Source organism: Abramis brama (genome assembly GCF_963993115.1).
Source record: "Abramis brama genome assembly, chromosome: 12".
Classification (NCBI taxonomy): domain Eukaryota; kingdom Metazoa; phylum Chordata; class Actinopteri; order Cypriniformes; family Leuciscidae; genus Abramis; species Abramis brama.
In genome coordinates this window covers 15,228,240-15,254,940 of record NC_139974.1, presented here as the reverse complement: position 1 = coordinate 15,254,940, position 26,701 = coordinate 15,228,240, and the positions used below count along the sequence as shown (strand labels likewise).

Below are 26,701 nucleotides of genomic sequence, written 5' to 3'. Positions count from 1 at the left end.
GGGACACCAAATGTGAAAACTCCTAGGCATATTTGCGCATATCATATTTAGATGCTATTGTCTTAACACGTTCAGTTAGTCAATCATAGCCTAAGTCAAATGGCCACAATTTAAGAATTAACGCGTTAACTCGTCTTCTTTATTGCTCTGTTAAATATGAATTTTCTAAAATCTGGGAGCATAAAGGAAACTTAACAACTACAATGGTAATGTAGACACTAAGAACACTGATCGGTTTTTCCATTAAATAGCCTAATACAAAATCTTCTTCTCACCTTTTCTCTTGTAACCCTGCACTACCTACCCTAACTGAATTGGACATGCCTATGTGTTAAAGCAAAATATATTGTGTAATTATCTATTTTCTCTTCTAAAAACACCTGAATGTTACTGAATGAACTGACCAGTTATCCTCCACAATATTTCGATAATTTAAAATCCTCATGTTTCCGTTATGATTTCAAATATGTTTTTACTTATATTTTATTTTAATAAAGAAATTATTTTATTATTATTAATAATAAATCGGTGTCTATATTATGGTTAAATTAATAGCAATATGACAATTTCAACAATTGATGAAAAAAAGTTGTTAATACACTAGCTACTGCGGATAAGTCTTTAGAGTTAGGCTATTTTCCTGTGAGCTCCTCCTCTCTGTAAAATGGCGCCTGGCTGAAAACATTGCTTTCCCAGCCCCCACCTCTGTCCTATTCCCTGGAGAAGCTATAAATCTGTTGTTGTTTATGAAAATTTACTACTTTGCCATACAACTTTATGAGCTGCCGCTAGCTCCTATTGGCTACCACGTTGGTCACGTGTCTGAGGCCACATGAACGTTAACTTTTTATGTGAATGTATCCCTACCCAAAACAGAGCAGCATACTTCTTCTGACCTTGCTTTGTCTAGCATTCTTTTACCTCTGCTTTTACACACAATTTCGTCGTTGTTATTTTCTTGTCTTTTTTTGAGGTAATATTCTACATTCGCTGCCAACGAAGTGAGCACTGACTGACGGAAAAGAGAAAACTGCTCATCCTGTTTGGCACACTGTGGCATGATAGAGAAGCTTTCCGAAGATCTGTGAAGTATTTTTCATCAGCTTTTGATTCTTGCCTTCGTCGACCAACATACACTCTGAACGGTAAGGACTTGGGTTGTTTTTGTACTATCGCACTGATTTTGATGTAGGCTAATGTATCTAATATTGCACATTTTGTGGAAAATTTAAAATTAGGTTTGTTTGTTGATGTTGTTCTGGTGATGCTGTTTTTGTTTGCTGCTGTTGCTGTTGTTATTTGTTATCCACAAAAGAATGTCTACTGCTGTTCCTTAAAAATTGTTGGGTATGTCATTTGACTGCAGTAGCCTAAACGTTGCAAAAATGGTCATGTCTTGATAAATACTTGATAAGAATAGAAGGCTGCTTATTATTATTTTCCTATTTGGAATAAGTTTACAATAAGCTATTTGTATTCGAATAAGAGCCTACTATTCAGTATGCTATTTTGTTTAATTAATTAATGTAAAGGCAAGAACTGTGGTGTGGTCCTTGTTTCAGAAAAGTTTGAGGATTCGAGTAATAATTATTGTCATATAACTTAGGCTAATTAATCAGATTGTAGATCATGTTCTTAAAAAGAAGTCTAAGTAGGGTATATAAACGGCTAATACAAATAGCCTAATAAATTAGAAATACAGTAATTAAAAGCTTATTATCATTAGGTCTTTTGAAAATCGTAGTACGAGTGCTAAAGTGCATAATGATATAGGCCTACATGCCGTCACCTGTAGGACAACCGCAAAATTACACCTCAGTTTAAAACGGGTTATAGCCTTCATACAATATCCGATAGGGTAGACTATAATGGTACTTTTAAATCATTCATGTTTTTATTTTATTTCATTTCATTTCATTTTAGTTGTTTATTTTTTATTTCAGCACGTTATAAACAATGCAAGCAAAGCGTAAAAATCTCCCCAAACGAGTTGAAGATATAGGCCTAGCATCTAATCGGAAATGGAACCTATAGGATGTTTAATTTATCCCATATAATCTATTATTACAAACGAATACAATTCATAAGAGATAGGCATAATTCTATAACTCTTCAATTGTGAACGAATGACGAGGTAAATAATGGTACATCAAAACCACCACTAGATGGTGATCTACTTTACTGGCTGCACTAGCAAGTGGTTTAAGTTCACTTGTTCAAGCTATGTTACAATGTAACATACCGAAATGTGAAGTGAAACGGCAAGGAATCTATCTAGATCTTTGCCGATGATACAGCTCAAAAACATTACTTTTCATAGCATTAACAGCATTACATTTATACAGAGAATGGTCTTGCCTGAAACATCTGGATCTATCCTATTCGAATAGCCAGAATGTGCAGGCGTCTTGTGTTACCACAATGTAACAATTTGCATGTTGCATTTCGGAAGAACAAGTATAGCCTAAAATAAACATACAACGTAAATAGGCCTAAGTAGGCCTATATTTGAATTATTATTAGTAGTAGTAGTAGTATTACTTAGGCTATTATTATTATCTTTTTATTTATGTTTGAGTTTTATAACGTTTTCGCGCTGCATTTCACAGTTAATCTTTATCACCACATTTCCATAATTATTGAAGCTTAGCTAAATTAATCAAGCCAAAGACAAAACAATGTGTTTTCTGTAACGAATCGTGACCTCAAGGTCATTGGAACTATCTTCGTGCGTAATTATACGACGAGCACCGTAAAACCAGCAAGTAGATTGCTCGATATTTACGGGATGCTGAACTAGACCCGAAACTTAAGCGAATATCTCAGGACGCCAACTAGTTGTTTGTCATCTTGTCAAAGGAGGCCTAAATAAGATTTTATATAATGCAGAACCAGCAGCTGCGGAGAAGAAAAGTTGTTTTTAAGGTGAATTTTAACGATGCATAGGCTATATAGCATATAGTGCCGTGTATTGTTAATTACGAGGTTACAATGTTACAAAAAGCATAAAGGGGCCAGCTACTTTGTCACCGCTTTGCTCTTTTCATCATCATAAGATCCTGCTGATGTTATTGCTGCATGTTGGCATTGGCAGTTTGTCAAGGAAACCGGTAGAACACATTCATTCATATATGAAAGTTATCTTTTTTTCTCTTTTTTCCTCTTATAATCAAATAAACTGTAATTTTGTGAATGTGGTATTCCCTATATATATAGTTAGCTATATTAGATACATTTTCCCTCTGAAGCCATTGGCCAACATATTTGAAACATCAGTGGTCAGTTTTATTTGTCCCCATAGGGAAAGTAAGTTTGCAGCATAATCACACGGACTTCAAAGAATCACAGTTGGCATATACAAACAACAAGTACATTTAAGTGAATTTAATTTAACCAGACCAGATGGCCATCAATTAACAGTATTAAAAGAAGAATTAAATATTTTAATTCAGCAGTGGTTTTTATACTATGTATATTCTATCCCCCTACACTTACCCTAACCCTAAACCCCACTACAGAAAGCTCTGCTATTTTAGATTTTCAAAAAATATCATTCTGTATGAGCTTGTTTCCTCATAGGAACCAAAAAAAGGTCCCCTGCACAAGGTCAAAAATGATTGTATTGCCATCTTTGAGCATGACGTAGGGATTACCAGGACCAGACACACACACACAGCTCAACATATTTAACAATTTCCATATATGTTCTTGTTTTATAACATAAGCTACTATATTAATTAGCGATGATCATATGTTAAAATTAGATAATATAAGAGCGTGTGGTCTACCTGATACCGAATTACGTAAACTCTTTATTTGATAAGCCTATTTTCCTTATAGGCTATTCCTTATTATTTTAAGTGGGTATAAGAATGGTATCCTTTGGTATTATAGTTTTATATCCTTGTCGGTTCTTTATTTCAAACAAATTTGTCTTTGGATCTACTGAATCCATTAGACATTCTGGTGCGTGTTTTGTGTGCAGGTCACGGTGCATTGTTTCACCAGATACAATTTTTCTACCGCAGAGTCGTTACCCTCTGAATGACCCCATCGCGTGCTCGCTTCCAGTCTGATGGTTTATGTAGTACCGCTTTTAACCAGAGGGTGGCGCGCGGCTCCAATCTTTAGTGGGGCAAACAACAGCTAGTTCGGCGAAACTCTTGTTGCGCGCTCCCGTATCCAAACAATTCCACCCTGATTTCCTGCTTACGCGTGAGTTTACCGCTGGAGGTCACGGAATAGGATTTACGACTGGTCAACAAAAACACGTGACTCTAAGCCGTACCCCATATTTGGGAGCCTACGTAAGGGAGCATTAAGTCTGTGTCTCACTCATTTCCATAATTCATCATAAATTGTGCAAGGGTGTAATAGAAGCTCAAAACCACCAAGAGATACAAATCAAACACAGACGGCAGCATTGTTCTCTCCATCAAGGTAGTTGTAGTAACTAAAAATAATTATAAGGTAATTGTCAACCAATGAGCTCTTATTTTGTGAACTCATTTTGCGGTCGCTATCCAAATGGCGCGGACTATCCCTTACATAACTATGGAGACCACAGTTCTAGTGGCCAATGCAGAGATTCTACGGGCATGCATTCGGGCAGGTATGCTTACGGCTACAATGGAATGGATCTCAGCACCGGGCGCTCTACCACCGGACACTTTCTCTCATCTGGTGAGCAAACTCAAAGCTACACAGACAGTCCAACTGCGACGCCTGTCCGGTACAATCAACCGGTTACCGCGAGCAGCGCCGAGACTTCCTCTGACCCTCTCCCCTGCTCATCCCTAGCTAACTCTCCTGTCAGCGAGCAGTCACACCGCGCCCTGAAAACCTCACTAGCGAGCACCGCTGGCTCTGCGACCAACAGCGTCGGGACGGTTCTCAGTCGCGAGGACGTCTCTAAAGCGTCCATGGAGGAAGAAAAGCCGCCGGGAAGTGCGCAGACAGCTTCACAGAATGTATCCGAGGCGCCGCAGATTTATCCATGGATGCGAAAACTTCATCTAAGTCATGGTAAATGGAAAACAAAGTTCTGTTTGTTATGTTTGTTGAAGTAAGACGGAGTAAGGTGTGAATGAACCCCTGTCAAATTACACAAATTCAGTTGGGGACGTCTAATGCAAATACAGTAGTTTACTTTGGTTTTGGACAGTTATATCGAAATTTGTCACCTCCAGCATGCTGTCATGTTGTGTACTGACTTAATGTCTCGGAACATAATATAAAATATATTTTATTTTATTAAAATGAAAGAACCCAATTGTAGCTATTATCAATTGCCCTGTCTATTATCCATTAATGAATTGGCTGTGCTATTAAATTCATTATATAAATCTGATTTCATTTGAGATCATTTAAGGAAATAAGACGAATTAAATGTTATGCTTTCTGTCATTGCACGCATACTTTGTAGATGAGGCATGTCCTTTCAACCATGTTTTGTGTTGTGATTACATGGTATGTATTATTTTAGGCTGCATTAAATTATAAAAGTGAAAATGTCACACTTTTGTGTATAACAGACAATTTGACCGGACCGGAGGGGAAAAGGCCCAGGACAGCCTACACACGCTACCAGACACTTGAGCTTGAGAAGGAGTTCCACTTCAACCGGTACCTGACACGTCGCCGACGAATTGAGATTGCACACACACTCTGTCTCTCAGAGAGACAAATCAAAATATGGTTTCAAAACCGCAGAATGAAATGGAAAAAGGACAACAAATTGAAGAGTATGAATATGGTGGCAGCAGGAAGCGGATACCGGCCCTGAAAATGTGTATATTGTAAATGTGCATATAACGAATAAATTAAATCTGTTAGTGTTTCAATACGTGTGTACGCGCACCCGCGCGCACACGTATAAGTGTATGTTTTACAAGGGGATGAAGGTTTTTCCCATTTCACAAAATAACTTTCCACTGGTCGTGAGAGAGTGTTGCGCCCTGTTCTGCGGCCTTTGTCGGAATAACAATAATAGTAGTAATTAAAACAAGTCCCCTCTGTGTTTTCATGTAATGTTGCTAATGTGGATGACCTTTGCATTGTCTTAGAAAAGCCACATAAAGGTGTCGATTAATATAACACGTTTTGACGAAAAATGTTTGGTGCATTTGGTAAGCCAACCTGTAAAAGTTTTTGACTCTTGCTAAATGAAGCATAACTTAAATGCGTTTTTTTTATGTTTCCTGTTTGTACATATAAATTGATGTATTTAATGTATTTATTTTAATTCGATATTAAATATCGATTGTAGGCCTATTTAATTCATTGTAAAGTTGAAGTAGAAGACTGTTTCTTTTTCGTGTTACTGTCATTTTTGTGTATTGATAAAATCGTTATGTTCAGACTTGTCCGAATATTTGTCGTGTCCTCATTTTTATACTTGAATATGTTTGTGTGTTTTACTGAACTGTTCAACTAGAATTATTTAATTTACCTTCTTGTGAAATTTGAATGATAACTGGAAGTGCAGAAAACAATGTGGCCAACGATAAATGCAATGTTCATAATAATAAAGTTTTTACCTAAAATGTTAGATCTAAATTTGTTGTCAGGTTTGTACCATAAGGATTGTGTGTATATAAAAGAGTCAAATGCACCACATAATTGTTCGATTATTGATGTAAGGGTGAGTATTAGTCATAAAATGCAAAAATACCACTTTCAAAACCTAAATAAAATATGTAGCAAGAAATTTTCAATTTCTAGTTTGTTTACAATTTGTTTATTTCTGTAAAAGTTTGAATGGTTCAACAGGTATGGGACGCACTAATCACTACTTTACTCACCCAGTGTGGAAAGGGTACTTATGTTCCCCTTGCCAACTTCTCAACATGAGTGTGCGTCCACGCCCAGTGTTTCGCACTCTTCTCTTCTCTGGAAATCTGAAAAGGGTTTTAGCGGGGGTTTTAACTTTAGACCCTTTGCCATTCTGGATCCGTGACATTGGCGGGTAAGATAAATAATGAGGTTTTCTCCACGAATTAGATCGTAAAACTGCAGATAGGCTCACTGGCCATAAAACAGTCACGTGGTGGCAATTAAAGTCAGTTTTATGGTTTTGGGGAGTCGACACTATATCGCATATAAAGTTTAATCGCACTGACGTGGAGCTTCGTTCTCTTTCTCTGCAGACCTTAGAGGTGTTCATTGACTGCTTACCACAACTTCTATTGACACACCAGATTGCTATGGACTGGAAACACGTCGACCGGATTCACTCGGGTGGACGAGAGTCAGATCCTGGTAAGTTCAAGTTGGTTTGTTTCGGTTTTTAGTTTCTGTTAAGAGATATAATTTACTTTAGGCCCTTAGTGAAAAAATGAGCAGAACATGAATGCACTCAGTTTCAACTGTGTTAATGAGGGTTTGTACTGTGAAGACCTGCTTGTCCGGCAGATGAGTGGTAGGGGGCATTGCTCTCTGACTGTATAATTGCTTCATTCCTACTGCATAAAATTACGAATTGTAAAGACGTTTTTGGTTACTTTTTTTGTCAGTTTTTCTAGTATCAGCCACACCCTTCAAAACTTTTTGGTAGTAGATGTTGATGCACAAATTTACCGCCTGCCAGACCTGCCTACAAGTTTTGAAACAGAGGATAGGGAGTTGTTCTACCTGCCTGTCTGTCTATCTATCTATCTATCTATCTATCTATCTATCTATCTATCTATCTATCTCTATCTTTAATGGCAAAAATATAGGCTATTTTTCCTACTTTTTTAGCAAGATCATTTTATACTCTCAATATGGATAATTTGTTAATATTTCTGGATATTTTAACCAACTGACAATCTTGTGATTGAGTAATTATTATTCAACAAAATCTTATAGCACCACTACTGCTCAGGAACACTGTAGTTATCATGATCAGCGATGCTGTTTTATTTTATCTTAACGGCACATAAAACGCAATAGGCTATTGTCGAAAAATAAAAACGTTAATGCAGATGAGATGAAAATGCGCATATAACTTCCACATACTTAAAGCGATGTGTGAGAATGAGTGGGAGATAGACAGAATTCGATAGACAATGAAGGAGAGAGACGTGCTGAAGAAAAATGTCTTCGCTCCTGGTTCACCGTGAGGTCAGCGGCGGCAGGAAGATGAATGTGCGCACGCCGTAAACCACCAGCAGAGCTCGCTTTTGGCCAAGTTCAGTGTCACCCGTATTGGCGCCCCTTTTCCCTATAAGGATAAAAATGAGAGAAAGAGAAAGAATAATAACTCCTGCACACACCTTTAATTGCATGGACTCTCAGTAGAATAGAAATGGTTCACAAATCTTGATGCAGCATGGATATCAGCAGAACGACATTGATGGCTACAGCAGGCCAAGCTGTCTGCAGATATAAAAGGTTGTTTGATACCATATTAATAGATTTGGCCTAATATTAATGGTCATGATAAATGGAAGATATAAAAGATGCATTGGGAAAACAATAGCATAGATTGAAAGAGAGGGAGAGAGAGAGAAAGGGCGAAAGAAAGTTGATGAGTTCGAAGGCTTGTTTGTGTCCATCTGTTTATTTGTGCTTGTTTGTCTGAGAGAGAGAGAGAGAGTGCGATTGTAAAGGTAGGGGGAGGGCCGGGGTCAAAAGTTTACGTCAGAACAAGTAGCTGTCATCTGTTCTTGTAGAGCGCAGTGCCACTTTTATAATGGCACAAAAGATGGAATAGCTGTGAATCCCGTGAGTTCTGGTCTAACCTCGCGATGAACTCTGCAAGCTGGGTGACCCTGGGTTAGCATCCCCAAGAGACTACCTCCTCCGCCTATGCCAGAGATTGAGCATTCAGGTTTTATTAAGGGGTTTGATTGGTGAATTTCCTTTGAATAAATCGCATTTGATGACCAAAAGTTCTGCTAGACATTTGCATTTAGGATTGATCATATTTCCGCAAAGAGCATTTCTTTGTTCTGAAGCGTTGATCTCTCTTTGTCTGGATTCTTGAAAACCAGACATTTGTTTAGTTTAATTGAATAAAAGAAAAAAGGGAAAAAAACAATACAAGGAAAATAATCTGTCTAACATTATTTACCGGTTAATTAGGGATGAACGAGGCCGAGACTGTATTTAGATTTGTAATAAAATGACTTGGAATTGTCTTACAAATAATTTTTGGCTATTTATCCCCATCTCCTTTTGGATATGCGAAGAAGCATCGACGCCATATATATGTTTTAATTCTCTATATTTCTGTTATAGCGAATACAAGCCTCATATCTAAAGCCTCGAATTTGGATATCTTTATTGGATCTCTTTGGGGTCATATAATAGGCCTATTAATTGCTTTTTTTTTAAAAGAATGCATAGGCCTAGGCTATATTTTGTGCAATATCTGATATTTCCGGAAAAAAATACAAAAGGTAGCCTATAATTTTGTAATAGACTACAGAAAATTTCAACAACAAATGGCATTAATGATAGTGATAATGATAATGATATGACGATCAATAAAGCTGTAGCCTATCACACACATTTGTATCGGCAAAATTTGTTTAATGAAAGTAATTTCGAATAATTTTGTCCAAGGTTATATTCATTAAGACAGCTTAATTTACGGGTCTTACCTCAGGTTTATGGTTTACAGGAGACCCGATGACACTTGCTATAGGCGGAAATTCCATTTTTAGTTGTGACACGGAGAAATACTGCGGGGATCTCTGTAAATATAAGATCGAAATGATTTGAATTGAAATACTGAAATGCTCTCGATTTAAATTATTTAGATTTTTCATTGTATTTTGGTTTCAGCCAACATTATGTTGGAATTCTGTCCTCAAATCGGAAATTTCAATACCATAGTTTTTGTAAATCCGTTTTTAACGGGTTTAAACTGAAGGTGATTAATCTGTTGGCGAAATATATGTTACCTTTTACATTTTTCGTGTTTCATTCACTGTTGATTTGTTTAATGTTTAAGCTTCTTTATAGTCGATTTATTGGCAACTTATAATTCTATGTAATATGACCAGACGCCGTTTCTGAAATTGACTTTCAATACTCTGAGAGATAGGTATTCATTGGAGTAAAAAACTAACCACGATCTCTCTTATTTATGTTTTATTCATATATCAATAAATAACAGTTGTAGTTGTGAGATTTAAATATCCATAATCAGGATTTTCTTTCTTCTGATCCTCTGATAAATTGTTTGTTTTACCTGATTTAAATATGTAAATACTGCAGCGTGTTGGTGTTTGTTTTGAGTTCTCCCGTTTTTTACACAAAGGAGTGAAGTAGGCTATATAATGAATAACAGACGACATGGTATCTAAATATTCTTTTTTTCTTCTTCTTTTTTTCTTTATTTTTAATTGTTTTGTTAAAACCTTGCAGGTTTAATTTATCAAGAGGTTAAATCAAATACAACTACTTTATAATAACATTTGTAATAATAATAGTAACAATTATTATTATTATTATTATTAAATATGTTGTTATAATGAAGTTGAAAATTAAGTTAATGATAAATGTTACATTATATAGGCCTATATATATGTGTGTGTGTGTGTGTGTGTGTGTGTGTGTGTGTGTGTGTGTGTGTGTGTGTGTGTGTGTAGGGACCCTGTTCTAAATGAAGTCCAAGGCCGGGGTAAATGCAAGGTCACTGCGTCTAACAAATATGAAAATGTCACCTTTTCACGGGGCACGCCTTGTTGTTTAACAAAGACTGTCAATGAACAAGATTAATAAGGGACGAAATGGACGCTGAGTCACGGAGAGGTCAAACCGAAGTTATCTCTGTGTAGCTAAAGAAAGGTAGCCAGAGCGGTTCTGAGGCTGTGGGTCCTAATAACGTGAATCTTGCGTGGATGCTTGAACAGGAGTTTTCCGTTCGGGGTGGCTGGTGAATCACTACATGGAAATATTAAGGATAAAGAAGCGTTACATTGGAACTACCTGTCGCAAGAGGGATGTTTCTTTATATTCGTTTATCTGGGCAGTCTTATCAGCTTCAAGGTCAGAAACATTATTTTGCTCACGAACTTAAACAAGGTAGGCCTTCTCATATTTTAGTGTTCATATAAACATTGAAATTCAACAAGTCCAATAGAAATATGGTAAAGTTATGGAATAGATTCGTTGTTGTGCATTTCACAGGAAAGGGGAAATATACAAAAATCAGTGATAGTTTTAACACTTCTTAACATTGAGATGCGTTCCATAGAGATATTTCAAGACCATAAACGTGACATTGCAGCCATTATTATAACGATTTTGAAATATTTTCATTACCATTCAAGCAATATTCATACAAAATAACTCCATCAAGACTGTTATGTATTGCTGTTAAATAAAAAGCCTACTGCAATAAATACAACTGATAGAACTAAGCAGTGGCTACCTTCAAACATAGTTGAATATAAACTATTGTGCAGAACATGAAAGTTCTTTATAAGTTGTCCAGTTTAACTGGACAGTTAGTTCATATATATATACATACATACATACATACATGTGTGTGTGTGTGTGTGTGTGTGTGTGTGTGTGACCAACGTATTTCATTTTGGGACTTCTGTGAAAGAATGCCATATTTATTTATTTAGACTAGGCCTACATTTATGTATTTTTGCTTTTAATGAAGACATAGGCTATGTGAGGTTTTTCTTATACTAATTCGGTACTAATAATCATTTCAAAATCAAAAGATGCAAATTTGTGACACTGAAAGGCTCGTGTATGCATTCGTTTTTATTGACTGCACATCCTTGGGCTGCTTTGAGCAGATCGTCTAGATGATGATATTTCGTAATAATTGACGATGCCAATGGTAGAACCTCTACAACTAAGTCCGTTTATTGTGTCTGTAAAAACTGTTACAAAAGACGTGTGAAATTATTGGTTGATGCTGTTGCTGGCTTGAAAATAGTCTTTGTCCTATTCATTAACAGGTGCATAGCCTACTATCACTGTGTTAGTTGCTTTGTGAAAGTGGTCATGGGCCTTCTTGAAGGTTCTTTTTTTGAGGAACCTATATAAATTTGAACGTCCCTGTAGGAACTGTCCCCAGAACTGCAAGTCGTGGTACACAACAAACGAGATTTATTTTTTGTACATTTGTCATCAGAAAGGGCATTAACACTGGAAGGGGATGCTTTCGTGATAAATCACGTCTTCTGTTGCACTCAATCCTTTAGCACTGTATATCATTTTAACATAGATCATATACATTCAGCCAGCTGTTTCATTTTCTATTCAATGTATATGCTAACTATATCGAATTAATTTCTCATTTTAATTCGATAACAAAAAGAGACGCATATCGCTCGAACACATTTTTGCTGTGATGATGCCTGGCCTGCTATTGGTGCTTGTTTACACGATGCCCACAGGAGGCGCTGATTGGTCGCATTTCTCACGTGACCGACCAACTTTGTACATTTGACAGAGGAGTAGGTGGGTTTTGGAGAGATCAGAAAAACGACAGCACGATAAAAATTAGAATTGTTGCACTTTTCAAATTAATGATCATGAGTTCCTACTTGATCAATTCAAATTACATCGAACCTTCTTTCCCACCCTGCGAGGAATATCAGCAGAACGGATACATGCCCGTGTCCTCTGATTATTATGAGCGGCAGAAAGACGCGGGCTTCCCCCATCACGAGGAGACATCATACCCGCGATCAAACTACCAAGAGCCGAGCTATGATTACGGTAATGTGTCAACCAACGGCCTCAACGATTTCACCGACCGTCATCACGCGCAACCTCAATCCGTTCCGCAGAATCATGGACCCCGCCTCACCACAGAGAGCTGTGCTGGTTCAACTGCGAGCAAGGATTGTAGCCTCGTGTCAGAGGCTCTCCCAGGCGCACAGAAGGGTAAAGAGCCGGTGGTGTATCCCTGGATGAAAAAAGTCCATGTTAATACTGGTAAGTAATGTGCACGGGCAATAAAAGCTCTAGGAGCCCTGTGGAGGGCATTTATCGGAAGGCATGTAGGGAACAAACCCAGTTGTAATTGCTCATTTAGAGGATTTACTGCCATCGAGATCCCGGGGATAAGGAGTTCTCGCACATTTGATTTCCCTCGATGTTCCGCCCGGGCCATTTGCCTTTTGTTTCTTATGAATCAAAAGAAAGTTTATCGTTGACCATATTCACACCAAACAGGCCTTTTAATTGAGCTATTTTCCCATAGGCTTTGACTCATGTTGCAATGCTACCAAATTAGTTACATCAAACCTACTGTCGTCGGCGAACGACGCGTATCCATTGTTTCATACTCTACTCGTTTAGTGCTCTTCGAAAAATTCAGTAAGTGTACTAATTATCCGGCATCTCACTTATACCTGAGAATGTCAATAACACCTGCTTGGTTGTGTGTTTATGTGTTTAGTGACCGCCAGCTACTCTGGAGGAGTGCCCAAGAGGTCTCGCACCGCCTACACACGACAGCAGGCTCTTGAGCTTGAGAAAGAATTCCACTTTAACCGATACCTGACTCGACGTCGACGAGTGGAGATAGCACACACTATGTGTCTTTCTGAGCGTCAGGTGAAAATCTGGTTTCAGAACCGCCGTATGAAGTGGAAGAAAGACCACAAGCTGCCCAATACAAAGATCCGCTCCTCGAGCTCTGCGCCCTCCAACCAACACGTGAAAACGGATGCCACTCAGCAGCAGCAAACGCTGCTTCCAACGCCGTGTTCCTCGAACCTATAGTGCTAGAAGCAAATCGACACAGACGGAACTGAACAAGAAAGAAGAACACATTGCAGTATTAGGATCGGAATTTCACAGGGTCACTTTTTATTCAGTGTCCGACGAGGCAACCTAACTTTGCCTTCCCAACCTCTTCCTCCACTCTAATTTGAGCTGGAAATCACATCCTTCCTGTAAAAATAGTTTTTTCTCCCTTAAAGGAACAACAGTAGAATGTACTTTAACTTGGACAATGGATCGTTATGTTTTCTGTCTTTAACCGAGGCATACCGAGTCTTGTTTGTGAAGATCAACGCTATAGTGACGCGTGTACAAACTGACATTTTAACATGAAGGCACAAGTATAGGAACAATCTTCCTGGAGTAGATATCTTATTTGTCTTAGTTACATATTTTAGAGTATTGTTAAGTGTAATTACGTCATCAAAGCTGTGAATATTCGTGTATTTGGTTATTTGTATATTGGTGAATGATGTCAAGTTGTTTTAGTAAGCCTGTATGCAATTGTAGGCTACCCGTGGAAATAATAAATATGACTTTATTGTGCATTATCCCTTTAGGTTAATCCATAGAAAGGACTAAGGTGGCCTTTGTTATTTAGTTGTTGACTGAGGCATAATACCGTTTTATTCCAAGTATTTTGATAATCCAAAACAAAAACAAAACTTTATATAGCCTAAAACTGAAAGGAAATTTTCGCATTGGACTAAAAGCTTGCCTCCGAAATTTGTATTACGCATATTGCGAGACCAATACTGTTTAGACCAACGTTTTATGTTTGCTAATTTGATTTTCTAGACATTATAACATTATATAAAAAGGTGCACTTCACAAATCTAATTACTTTTCCACCAAACATGTGAGTTTTTATTTAATCAAATAGACTAATATTTTGGGTTTTTGTTTATAAAATAATTAAAACGCCATACGCATAATGGTTATATTAGTGTTCCATTACAAGCTTTAATGGTTATATTTAGATTTACCTTTACAAGCTAACTTGTAATACGATAAAACGTTACAAAATTCCGATAGCTAAGCTTGCATTGCTGTTTGTTGAATTATATAAATTAATGCAGTATTTTGCAGTAGTTTTTTCTAAATATTCAAACTGTTAGGGTATTGTGATGAAATCCCATACATTTGTTGTTTTACAATTTGACTAATTCGTGATTTCACTTATTTTAAGTGATATTTTCAATATAAACAGACCTCGTTTGTGTACCCAATCTTTTTGCTTTTTATTTGTCAGGACAAAGACATTTTTTAAATTCGATCCCAACTGTAGCGAAATCTCTTTTGCAGTCACTTTCTAAAATCAAAATGTAGGCTATTTAAATAACAAATAGCATTAACTCTTTCCCACATAGAAGTCTATTGAAATAAATTAGAGACGGACAGTAGGCTACTTACCGGTGTAAACTACTGCTGGGGTCAAGCAAAGGACACAAATGAGCTGTCCAATCATCAAACTGAAGCACTGTGTACGACCCCTTAACCTCTGACCTCGCCATATTCAGCACCCTCACAGACCATGGTCCTTTTATTTCTCGAACGCATGGGGCAGTAGTGGAACTTGAATATGGCCTATTTGAACATTTAGGGGAGACCAAACGTTTACTTTGTTCATTATTTGACAAAATATTTCTTAAATGTTCAAATCTTCAAAATTTCTCGCCCTTGAACAAGCTAATCTAAGAGGTTAATTATAGAAAACACAAGAAATCTAGACGTGAAATAGACAGATCGAAGAAACTAAAGGAATGGTCGATCATTTAAGAATACCAATTTAGGGATCTAAAGTGCACTCATAATTTTTATGTGTAATTATCACCAGAATAGCAAATATTATTACACAGAGACAACATTGGATTTTGATTTTGAACAGTATCTGGTCTTTTTACGATCTGTTTATTGTATGTTGCGGTCTGTTTGTGGCTTTTGAAATCAGTAAGGACGACTTTAAGGATGATGTTTGTATAAATATTCAGATTTCGAAAGAAAATCCTTAAACTGCAGCCACTATGAGAGTCACAGTCCGTCATCATTGATTCAGATCTTGACAGACAGGAAATTTAAACTTCCATCATGACACTAGCACCTCACCTCTCAATCTACCATGCTTAAAATTTAATTGACTGGCTCACATGACCTTATTAAATAATAGATAGGCTACATCTTGGTTAGAAATAGACACAGGAGGTTCGGTAGGATTTTTCATTTTGCAGTTGACCGTCGACTTAGTCAGACCTCTCAGAACCGACCAGCTGGTCCTCTTCCGGTCAGTCTTCAAAAAGGGGTTTTGGAGTAAGTAGCCTAATCTAATCTTTTTTTAAATATAGCTAATATTGTGAAGGTTATATATGAAAAACTATGCAGAACATGTCTGAAGTGCAGGTTATGCAGATGTTGTTTGTACTGATGTGAACTAACACAATTATCATGGCGATTTTTCCCTGAATAATTGAGATTTTTGAGGTTAAGTAGGCTATAGATGGTCAGTTTATTTGCAAACGTTAAATAGTGAAGTGGTAGTGTTTTTTGACTCATACGCATGGCAATTGTAAACAGTGCAGTAACGTATAACAATAATGATAATAGTAATGTGTTGTTCGTAAACCACAAAATAATTTCACTGTGTAGGCCTATGTGTCAATGTCTTGTTTCTAGTAAGAACTAAACACAGGATACAAAGAAACGTAAGTATATATTTCAACTTTTTATTCCATTCACATTCAACAAACGTCATCCGAACTCATAGGGTACATCCAATAAGCAGTCAAAGATCATTGCCTTTTTCACTGGCAACATGGTCAAACTGCTTTGAGCTGTACGTCATTATTAGCTTTGATGATGACCACGGTAAATCCAAGGAAAATAATTATCTTCGTCTGCGTGTGGTAGTAATCTTAGCTTGCTTGAAGAGCTCCAAATGTCAGCATTGAGAACAGATTTGTTCTGTCCCCTGGCGATTCTCCACGATCCATTTAGAGTGAAAATACAGCCATGCCTGTTGGCTTCTTTAAAGCCACTTTGTTAAGGGGGGGAAAAAAAACACTACATTTTTTAAATATGTTTATGTTGGTATGCAGTTAATAATTTAATAATAATAAAGTCATATAAAAATAAGTGATGTTATCAAAATTATAGGCCTTTTAAAATACGAAGAATATTCGCACCCCGCTTTGTCCTGGTTCAGAATGGTTTGTTTTAAAGCCTTCGTAGTGCACTTGGTGCTCGGGTGAGTAGGATGGAGACATGCTGAAATGTATGGAGGCAAACAGACAGCACCAGGGACATCAGCAGGTTCGCGTTGGGTCTCGCAATACCCCAGGGTTTCTAGTTATAACAGGCAGGTGAATACACCTACAAAAAATTAAAATTAAAAGAAGTACGACTAAAGCGGTTTTTGAAACATTGTTTACTCTTTTAAAATATCTGACTTTCATAAGTCACGCTTGAAAGCACGCACATCAGTAACTCATCTACATCAAAATGAAGATGTATTTTGTATCGCCTTTGCACTGTTCACTCAAAAAAGGACAGCGCTGGCCTCTGTCCAAAGATTATTATTGTATTAATATGGAGTTAAAGTGATAACATAGTTCAGCTCATGTTCAAATCTGGAGAGAAAAAAGTTTGTACTCCTTCAAGTTATGGCTTTTGAGAGAACAAAGCATTGGTGCATGGGGGAGAAGCGGTCCTGCCTGACTGAGGTGATTAATTATCTACAAGGCTTCACCACGTCTGGTGGATGAGCTTTCAGTAAACACTCTGCTGCCGGAAAACAAGCACCAAATGGTGTAAAGAGTAGGCCTCTTTTCGGGACGGGTCTTCTTTCTTTTGTTTGTTGAGGTATGGACTTGATAGATCACTGCTCTGTAAAAAAAAAAAAAAGAAAAAAAAAAAAAGATGTAACTTTACAGCGACTATGACTCTTGTAGGCTAACTAAAGTTTATGATGTCCACGATAGTAACTAACATAGTAATTAATAGTAACACAATAGTATTAACACATACACTATTGCATATGCGCATTTGTAATTTTTAGTACTGCAGAGTTGACAAGAGCAAATAAGGTCAGAGAGAGCAGATGCTTGGTAGGTCCGCTGTTAACACGAACTTCCACTCGCAGTCTTGTTTGACTGATACACCGTAATCACCGAGAGAGGGCCACCTTGCACACACGAGTTCTTTACAGGTTGGCTATTTAGTAGGATAACAGTGGTGTATTAGATTTTAATATATGTAGTTAGTTGGTAGCAAGAATTTGGATGGCGCATTTTTAAGAGATGGTCAGAGGGGAAAAATAGGGGGAAATCTGATTGTATTATTATTATTAAGAAATAAGAACTTCATTTGTTCTCTGCGAATCCATTTATTTCCTTTAGGAGTAACACTGGCACACAAGCAGACTATTAATGTTATGAGGTATGGTTTTAAGACACCCCACAAACCCAAAAAACACCCAATGTTCTCACATGCAACGGACTACAACCAATCTCATTACGTTTCAGCTAATCTGTGATGCGGTCCTTTGGTTAAAAAAGGCCCAAAATTAAGACTTATAGAATATTACATTTCGACTTATAGTTCAAGCACAGGACTTCCATCGTCTCCATCTTTGTGATCCTACTCAAAGGGGACCAACAATAGTCTCTATTAATGATTCACAGATCAAAAAAGGTTTCCTTTTTAATAGACACTGGGTCACGTGAGTGGGGCGCATAATATGGTTGCGATATTATGATGAAGGGGGTGGATGGCATGCGAACCCCGGTCTGCTGCTGTGCTGATAGCGCTAGCCTACTTTACTAAAGTGGGGTTGGGTCATTGTTGGACTTGCTGGAAAGCCGGAGAGATAGAGAGAGAGAAAAAAATTAAAAGAACGAAAGACCCTGGTACGTTTTGCGGATGATGTTATACAGCTGTCATGAACGGATATGTTTTTCCTCACAGAAAAAGACAGAAAGCCCTGCGCACCATGAGGATGGATTTTATTTTGAGGTATTTCCGTTGATTGTTCATTAGTGAGTTTTTGCGGCTCAAAGAGAAGGTCAGTTACCGTACAATGGCGGATAAACACAGGAGAGAGTAGGACTCAAGATCATTCAAATAAACTCAACTTCGAGCATATTAAAGAATCAACCTTTATTCATCACTTAACCGGCACCGAAACAACCATTACACTCGTAATTGTACATCTATTTGTGTTTCATACATTTACATGAATGTTACGTTGCTTTAAGCAACACTTTACAAAACTAATATTGTTTAAAAATGTAAATAAACTTACACTGATTTTTTATTAAATAAAAATGTATTAAAGTCATATAAATCAGAATGAATCTGCTTCATTTCACAAAACCTGAGGAACAAATGTTTTTTTTTATCACTACCTAGTCTGCATGTAGGCTAAATAATAAAATATAAATGTAATATAAATGTAACTAAATGTTACTTCATGGACTTGCTATTTTATATAGTTTCTAATACATTTCAAACGTTTCAAAATTTGTCTGCAGCCCAAAAAACATATTCTCTCACACCATTATGATTTAATTTGTTTTTTGTTTTTCAGAATAAAACTATTATTTTTTTATCCTAACGTTTTATTTTTAAATGTGTGAATTATTAATGATAATATATTTGTATTGCACGTGGACTCAAATCGGCAACACTTGTGCGTGGCTGTAAAGCTCTCTAGGTTGTGAGGGTGTGTAAACTGGGTTTTCCCAGAAAGAATAAATCACCAGACAGCGAATAAAATTCAGCAGAGCAGTGGCGGCCGGATTGTTGCGGAGCTCGCATGGGAAACGAGGATATAATATAAGGAGTATCATCCAGAAGCACGCTGCCTCGCGAGGTCACGACGCTCGAGTCTTGATTTATGGGCTGGGGGACTAAGGGCGGCCGCTGCTTGAGAGCTAATGACTATTCGATCTAAATTCTCTCGGAAGGAAACACAATGGAGGAGAACTCGATGCATTTGCCCGAGTATTTTATTCCTTATGATATTCCTAATGATGATGCATTCTTATTTTCACACCTGCATCAATATTTATCTTTAACTGTAAAAATACATTCATTAATTTGATTTATTTGTGCTGTTAATCCTAGGGGTTTCCATTTATTTTTATCATATGCATTTGATATATTAGTAGTGTAATTAATTATATTAGCAAGGCAAGAATCATTTTTAAAATTGATATTCATCACTAATGTTTTTTAGCTTTCGTTTGTTTTTCATGTTTATACAAACCTTAAGGATACGTTACCAAGATCGTTTTCGGTAGTAGCCTAATACTCTTTATTAATATCTGTTTATTATGTACGCTATTTGTGTCAGATATAAGTTGAAGTTAAAGTAGTAACCATTCGTAATGAGTTCAAATGGATTTAGAGTAGAAATAGTGCAACCCAGCTGAAATAAAAAAGAAAAGAAAAAAGTATTTATTGTCTAAATTATTTTGAATTGCATACTCATTTTAAAATAAAATTAAAAAAATACATAAATGAGTGACAAACACAAGCGAGTTTATTTTTATTTAGAGAGTATCACAGTGCGCCCACTGAATTGTTCAGCTAAGTGTCATTGACATAACTATTTACATTTCTCCTGGTTCTTGTTGATATGAGAAAACACAAAACAAAGGTATTGTTATGAGAAAAGACAAAAAATGACAATACTTTTATTTTTTTGTCGTAGATCTCCAAATAAATGAATGTGTCCCATCACTAAGCCTGCAAGAGACTGTGTTTTGCTTAAGGTGAGCTCTCAATTGCATTTCACAACCACCGTGTCTTGCTTTATTATTTAGTATCATTCCAATTATTTAAAGGCTTACACATGCACGCATGCACACACCTAGGCTACATGTAAAATGAAGACAATTTATTTCTTGCCACGTTTCTATGGTCCAATTGTCATTATGAAGGAGTCTGCTGCAATGCTCTTAAGCTAACGTGAGAAAATGGTTTTAAAAGGCTACGGATTAACATAAGGATTAATACGTGTTTTGCTGTAAGACACATCTAATATAAGAAGTTAAATTGCAGTGATTTAAAATATTTTTTATTTGAAATGTTTGACAAAAATGACCGATCATTTAGTCTATTTCTCATCAGTTTCCGCGCCATTAATGAAACCCCTTAGTCATCGTTTTAATGAAAGAAAAAAGGAAACAATGGTGCAAATGTTCAAAATGCTGAAATTGTAGGAAAACCGCATACACAACGATTTTTTAAATCCCACTCACCAACCCACGCCGCCCGCTCTTTTCTCTTTAGTTTTGGCAATCTGTAACCCAGTGGGCCGCGCGAGAACAGGAATCTGCCTCTGTGTTTACTGCCGTGCTGCGTAAGGACATAAATCTTCGCGTCTGACCGAGAAAATACACAAGCTGATGTTGGTAATTCATTCGTATGCAGAAGAGTTTGATCCATAACCTCCCGTCCCCAGCTCGCGGCTCCCTTTTTTTCTTCCTGCTACTTTGGAGGTCCGGGAGTTTTATTACCTTTTTCTGTGTGGCAAAAAAACATCCTTTGCTTTTTATTGCCGATAGTCCTTGATTCAGTCTTCATGACCAATTGTTAATTGTTAATAAATGTTAAATAATGTATTGAAATGTTGCAGTATTATTATTACTACTGCTACAACTATTATTATTATTATTATTATTATTATTATTATTATTGTTTATTATTAGCTACTATTAGGCCTATTATGGTTATTGAGTGGTTGGTTTACTGCTGCGATGTAGGCTATAATCTCCTTAAAAAATTTGTGATTACTGTAGCCTATTAGTAATTAGTAATTCAGTCTTTTTCAGTATAATACCTGTATTGCAGTTTTGAATTCTTTAATAACTAATAGTTTACAGTGTTGCTACGATTAGGTTTGACATAGTTTCAACAAATAGTCCAGTTCTGAGCTTAGTTTAAAAGATTTTATGAAGTTGTATGTATTCCATCCTGACTGTGTTCACAGGGGAGTAAAGCAGCTTTCTGTGCTTGAGAAGGCGCTTCATTTGCATAATTTTTCTTGTCTACGGTGACGCTCTGTTTCGAGGGAGTTCACTGGGGTGTGCATGAGTATGTGTTAACGTGCTAGTTTGTGCACGTTAGTGGTACACGAAAGACTCACTAGAGCGCAGCCCATGGTGGCATTTAGTATAGGTCCGAGAACACAGGCGGTCATTTAGTAGCATGTAATATGTGTGTATGTGTGAAGGTGCTTAATCTTTACGACCAGGGCGCACGAGACAACTTTCGTTATCTGGCTGCTATACTGATTTACGTCAAAAAGAGAAAAAGACAGAAGGAAGGAATTTGAATCCTCGAGCGCGACGGAGTCGCATCTTTACTGCAGATAAGTCCCATGACTTCAAGTGCAGCTCTGGTTTTGTTGTCTTCCCGATTTAGCTTTACCCTGGACCGCTGTTTGATCGATTTCTGCCGCTGAATGAGAGAAGCTCGCGCCGTGCTGCGCGCTGCTCGTCAGAGAGGAAGGTAAGCGGGACAGAGGCAGAGTTCTCGCATGGCTGTTAAATGGCGAGTTTGTGATTTATGACCGCGCGACTGAAATCTCGGTTCAGGAAGAGTTCATTCTCGCACATACACACACTCACTCACAGTCAAGCCAGATTCCTCCCGTGCAGCAGCTGGGTCTCCTGCTTTGTGGCTTTAGTGGCTTTTCTTTTAGCTTTCCTGTGATAGTGCCAGAGAGTGAATTATTGGAAGTCAAACATGGATGGCTAATCTAGGAAATAAGGAGGCCTGTTGGTTTGGTTTTATGTAATTATGTGGTCTCATGTAGGCTATGGCATTTGGGCCTGATATCAGTACAGTTACATCGTTGGTTGTAAAAAAAAAAAAAAAAAAAAAAAAAAAAAAACGCTTGTTTCTATTTTTTTTTTTTATTATTATTATTATTGAGCCGAAATTTATTGTTATATATTATTATTATTATTGTTATTATTATTATTATTATTGTTATTATCGTTGCTGGTATTATTTGTTATTATTAACGATGTAATTCCTGAAATAGTCCATGATTTAGGCTACATGGTTTTTATTGTGCGCTAAGTAGATCATGATTCTCTTGGTTTTCTTTCTTGTGATCTTATCTTCGTTTTGTTTCTTATATAAGCATGTCGAATTCTGGGATATATTTAATAGGGTTTTAACCTTTCAATTATCAAACTTCGGAGTTGAACACTGTACCAGGCGAATGTAGCCTAATTCGTTTCAGTGGTTACTGCCGCGCTCTGCATTAGATCTGGGCCGTGGCGATAGCATTTTCCAGGCTTGACGACTCCTCATGCATCCACTGATGCCAGTTAACTATCCATTATTTTTGGTCGGCGAGGAAGAGTTCAGTGTGGTTATGGAGACGCGCGTCTGCCCGGTTTTTCAGGTTTCCTGCAACAACTTTCAAACCCAAACAATACACGCAGGGGCTTGAATTTATGTAGACTAAAACGTTCTGGAACACCTTAAGATCTTAAGAACAGATTAACTTGATTAATGAACTTTGTTTAGAATAGAAAAAAAAATGTAGAGTCAACATTAAAATTAAAAGGCTATCTAAGACAAACTCAGCACAAGCACGCAAAAAGTAATTTCTTTGTATAAATAGCACGACAAACACAATGCGTGCTAGATACGCAGTAGGCCTACTAGGAGATCGTGTTGGAATAAATGTCGCATTAAATTCACGGCAATGGTTGTTGCTATTTATCGCTCTAATACTTTATTTCGGTTCACACTACTCATTTACGTTAACACAATGCTCTATTTTACAGGAAATATTAGTTTTATGTGCTAATTTGTTTATTTATTTTAACCTGTTAATATTGACTATATCTTATTTTGATTGGACAGTGTGATTAAGTTAAATATTTCAAGCAGTTATCATGCTCTCAGTTCTCTTCACTTATTTTGGCTATTGTTGCAGCTGGCCATAAGGTAAGTGGTGAGTGGCTCTCCCAGTCTCGCCACAGTGTCAACCGAGCTTTGAAAAGTAAGATGGATAGGCTTTATTTCACCCGCTCAACGTATCTTCTCTCACCGTAGGTTCACCCGTAGAGCCCATTGGCGAAGAGGTGTCACGTGACTACGTTGAACCAATGTTCTTCTACGAAGGTGTCAGGACCTTGTCAGAAAGTGAAATAAACATTGGGAAACGGCGAGATGCAAAAAGCGACCTACTGCGACGGCTCGGCAATTTACAGTGGCTTCCCCTATCAAAGCGCAAACGGTTTAGGTTATGATGCCAATCAGCAGCAATATCTCCAGGCCCTTCATGTGGAAAGTGAGTACCATCGACCGGCCTGCTCCCTGCAGTCCCCTGGTGGCTCTGCAGCTCTGCACAAACCCAATGAAATCTCCGAGGGCTGCCAACGGAGTAACGGGACACAAGCCCCAGTACCAGACATCCCCGATAACAACCAGCCCCCTACTGCCCCTTCCGGGCCATCATCCCCCAGTGCCCTGAACCAAATTCCGAGCAATGATACCACCACCGAGAATCCTGGGCACTCACCTCCAACGCCAGCTACAAGGAAACACATTTTTCCGTGGATGAAGGAGTCCCGTCAGAACACAAAGCAGAAATCCTGTAGTACCATTTCAGGTGATTACATGTATAGCCTAGATATAAAATGTTATAAAATAAGATAAACGCATACGAGCCATATTACGCATCTAATCTTAGTTGAGTACTCGCAGCTTTCTGTTTTTTTATTTATTTATTTTTATAACATGATGCCAACTAACATAAATGTCATATGTAAACACGCATCTGTATGCTACATGGAATTTACCATTTTCTACTTTTAATTGGCTCCAAGTGACAATTCAGAGCTTAGCATTATTTCAAAGGCTTATGAGCAGTCAGACTTACAGATGACACATCCAACACACACGTATGTCTACCGGATTTACTTTCATTCGGTTGGCAACCATTTTATTTGATAATTACTATACTATGAATTGCAAACACAAAGTGCTGAAAAGTTCAGTCATAGCACATTTGTGGGGGAAAAAACTAGTTGCCAGGTGATTGTACTCTCACTCTGCCCCACTTACGGAGCAGACTATCCCACTTTCTATACTTATTTGTATAGAATATACATGCTGCGAAGAAGCAATTAATGATGTTTTCAATACAGTAATCATGTGCTTGTTTTACCAATGATATCCTGGTATTACTCTATAATCTTTAAATTGATGAATGATTTACAGTGAGCTCAATTTAGTGGGGCATACACAATAACGTTTTTCGCTTTACGTTTTTTCCTCAACAGTAGAGAGCTGTGCTGGAGACAAGAGTCCCCCAGGTTCTGCCGCCTCCAAGCGCGCTCGTACTGCATACACGTCTGCTCAACTCGTAGAGCTGGAGAAGGAGTTCCATTTCAACCGTTACCTCTGCCGCCCGCGACGAGTGGAAATGGCAAATCTGCTCAACCTTACGGAAAGGCAGATTAAAATATGGTTCCAGAATCGCAGGATGAAGTACAAAAAGGACCAGAAGGGGATTGGAATGATGCCCTCTCCTGGAGCACAGTCCCCTCACAGTCCCGTTGCTCTGTCATCTGGTGGCGGAGGAGGGGGTGGGACTGCATATTTAAGTTCAATGCATTCTCTGGTTAACAGCGTGCCCTACGACTCACCCTCTCCAGCATCGTATAGCAAACCCCAGCCTAATGCGTATAGCCTGCCTACGTCATATCCACCTCCTCTGAATAACTGCCCGCCTCCTCAGAAACGGTATCCGGGGACTGGCACAGCCACGCCTGAATACGACACGCATCATCTTCAAGGCAACAACAATTACGGAACGCAAGTGCAGGGTAGCCCGGTTTATGTCAGTGGCGGTGGAGGCTACTCTGATTCTTTGGTAGGTATGGGGGCCTCGGTATTTGGCCTGACACATCTACCCCATCCACCTCAAGGCAATATAGACTACAATGGCGCTATCACCATGGGAAACAGCCATCAGCAAGGAGGGTGCGAACCAAACCCATGCACATTCACAGACCTTACACCGCACTATTCTCAGGGAAGAATTCAGGAAGCGCCCAAACTGACGCATCTATAGTGTTGATTGATACAATGTATTTCTCTCCCCGTCCACGGCACACATTTGCATCCCCGTTCTGACTGCGTTTTCTGCCAACTATTTGGTTCATAGTTTTCCTGACGTAGCCTCAGTTGAAACGATCTTGTTTTATGTTCAACTTTACATATATAGAAAATAAGTTAAAGTTCCTAAAACCGTAGGCTAAATGTCATGGCATATGTAGGGCTATTTGAATTGATTTAAGTTAATCTGAAACAGGGTATAAGAACACAGTTTTATGATGTTTTTAAATTGATTTTGATTTTAAAGTTTTTAAATTGTCCCTATAGTCCACGATTTCTTTTCTGTTTTGCATTTTGCACTTGAGGAAGGATGCATATGTACATGTTTTTTTTTCCCCAACAGTTTTGTTATACAGCGTGAGCTCGTGTCTGTCAGTCCTTCAAATGTATTTATTTGTTTCCATGGACAGTGGATTGTTTGTGTTATGTAGCCCAAACCCTTCAGATATACAGAAATGGGTAAAAGGAAAAATGCATCTGGGGATTTTCACAGTCATGTCAGCGCTTAAACATATTGTCAAGTGCTAACAGGCAAGACTGTTTATCAAAGGTCAGTAGGCTATGTTCGTATATTAATCAATGTTTGCGAATGTTAATCATGTCTTGCTCAAACAGTCGAAAAAGACATCAGATACTTTTTATTTGTTCGAATATTTTTGATGTCACACATTCCATGCTGCTCCACTTCTGAAAAAATAAAAGAAACTAACTGACGAGATTATGTATTTGCCTTCGTAGAAAATGGGTTACACAACAAAAGCATCAAAAACAGACAATTAGCAATCAAAATAATCATAATCAGCAGATAATTGGCTTAATGCATGCCACTGTTTGGTTCAAATTAAGTAAAATGTAAAACTTTTTT

General features: G+C 37.7%; 3 protein-coding genes across 10 annotated transcripts; all 3 read left to right on the top strand.

Moving 5' to 3' along the window:
- The first annotated feature begins 1,126 nt into the window (after window positions 1-1,126).
- hoxa3a (homeobox A3a) lies at window positions 1,127-26,550 on the top strand. 7 transcript variants are annotated; one of them, XM_084131236.1, is made up of 5 exons: window positions 1,127-1,145; window positions 7,149-7,260; window positions 20,399-20,459; window positions 23,767-24,325; window positions 24,999-26,550. In XM_084131236.1, the coding sequence occupies exons 4-5, from the start codon at window positions 23,884-23,886 to the stop codon at window positions 25,790-25,792; spliced, it is 1,236 nt and encodes a 411-aa protein (XP_083987362.1). In that variant the 5' UTR covers window positions 1,127-1,145; window positions 7,149-7,260; window positions 20,399-20,459; window positions 23,767-23,883; the 3' UTR covers window positions 25,793-26,550. The 7 variants fall into 7 exon arrangements, with proteins under 7 accessions (XP_083987362.1, XP_083987367.1, XP_083987364.1 ...); XM_084131241.1 differs by lacking the exon at window positions 20,399-20,459 and having other exon boundaries at window positions 1,131-1,145; XM_084131238.1 differs by lacking the exons at window positions 1,127-1,145; window positions 7,149-7,260 and adding an exon at window positions 15,657-15,996.
- hoxa5a (homeobox A5a) lies at window positions 4,168-6,698 on the top strand. 2 transcript variants are annotated; one of them, XM_084131247.1, is made up of 3 exons: window positions 4,168-4,683; window positions 4,801-5,025; window positions 5,535-6,698. In XM_084131247.1, exons 1-3 carry the CDS (start codon window positions 4,485-4,487, stop codon window positions 5,783-5,785), a joined length of 675 nt encoding a protein of 224 aa, XP_083987373.1. In that variant the 5' UTR covers window positions 4,168-4,484; the 3' UTR covers window positions 5,786-6,698. The 2 variants fall into 2 exon arrangements, with proteins under 2 accessions (XP_083987373.1, XP_083987372.1); XM_084131246.1 differs by having other exon boundaries at window positions 4,172-5,025.
- On the top strand, window positions 12,413-14,237 carry hoxa4a (homeobox A4a). Its single transcript, XM_084131249.1, has 2 exons — window positions 12,413-12,897; window positions 13,364-14,237. The coding sequence occupies exons 1-2, from the start codon at window positions 12,486-12,488 to the stop codon at window positions 13,687-13,689; spliced, it is 738 nt and encodes a 245-aa protein (XP_083987375.1). The 5' UTR covers window positions 12,413-12,485; the 3' UTR covers window positions 13,690-14,237.
- Window positions 26,551-26,701: the final 151 nt, after the last annotated feature.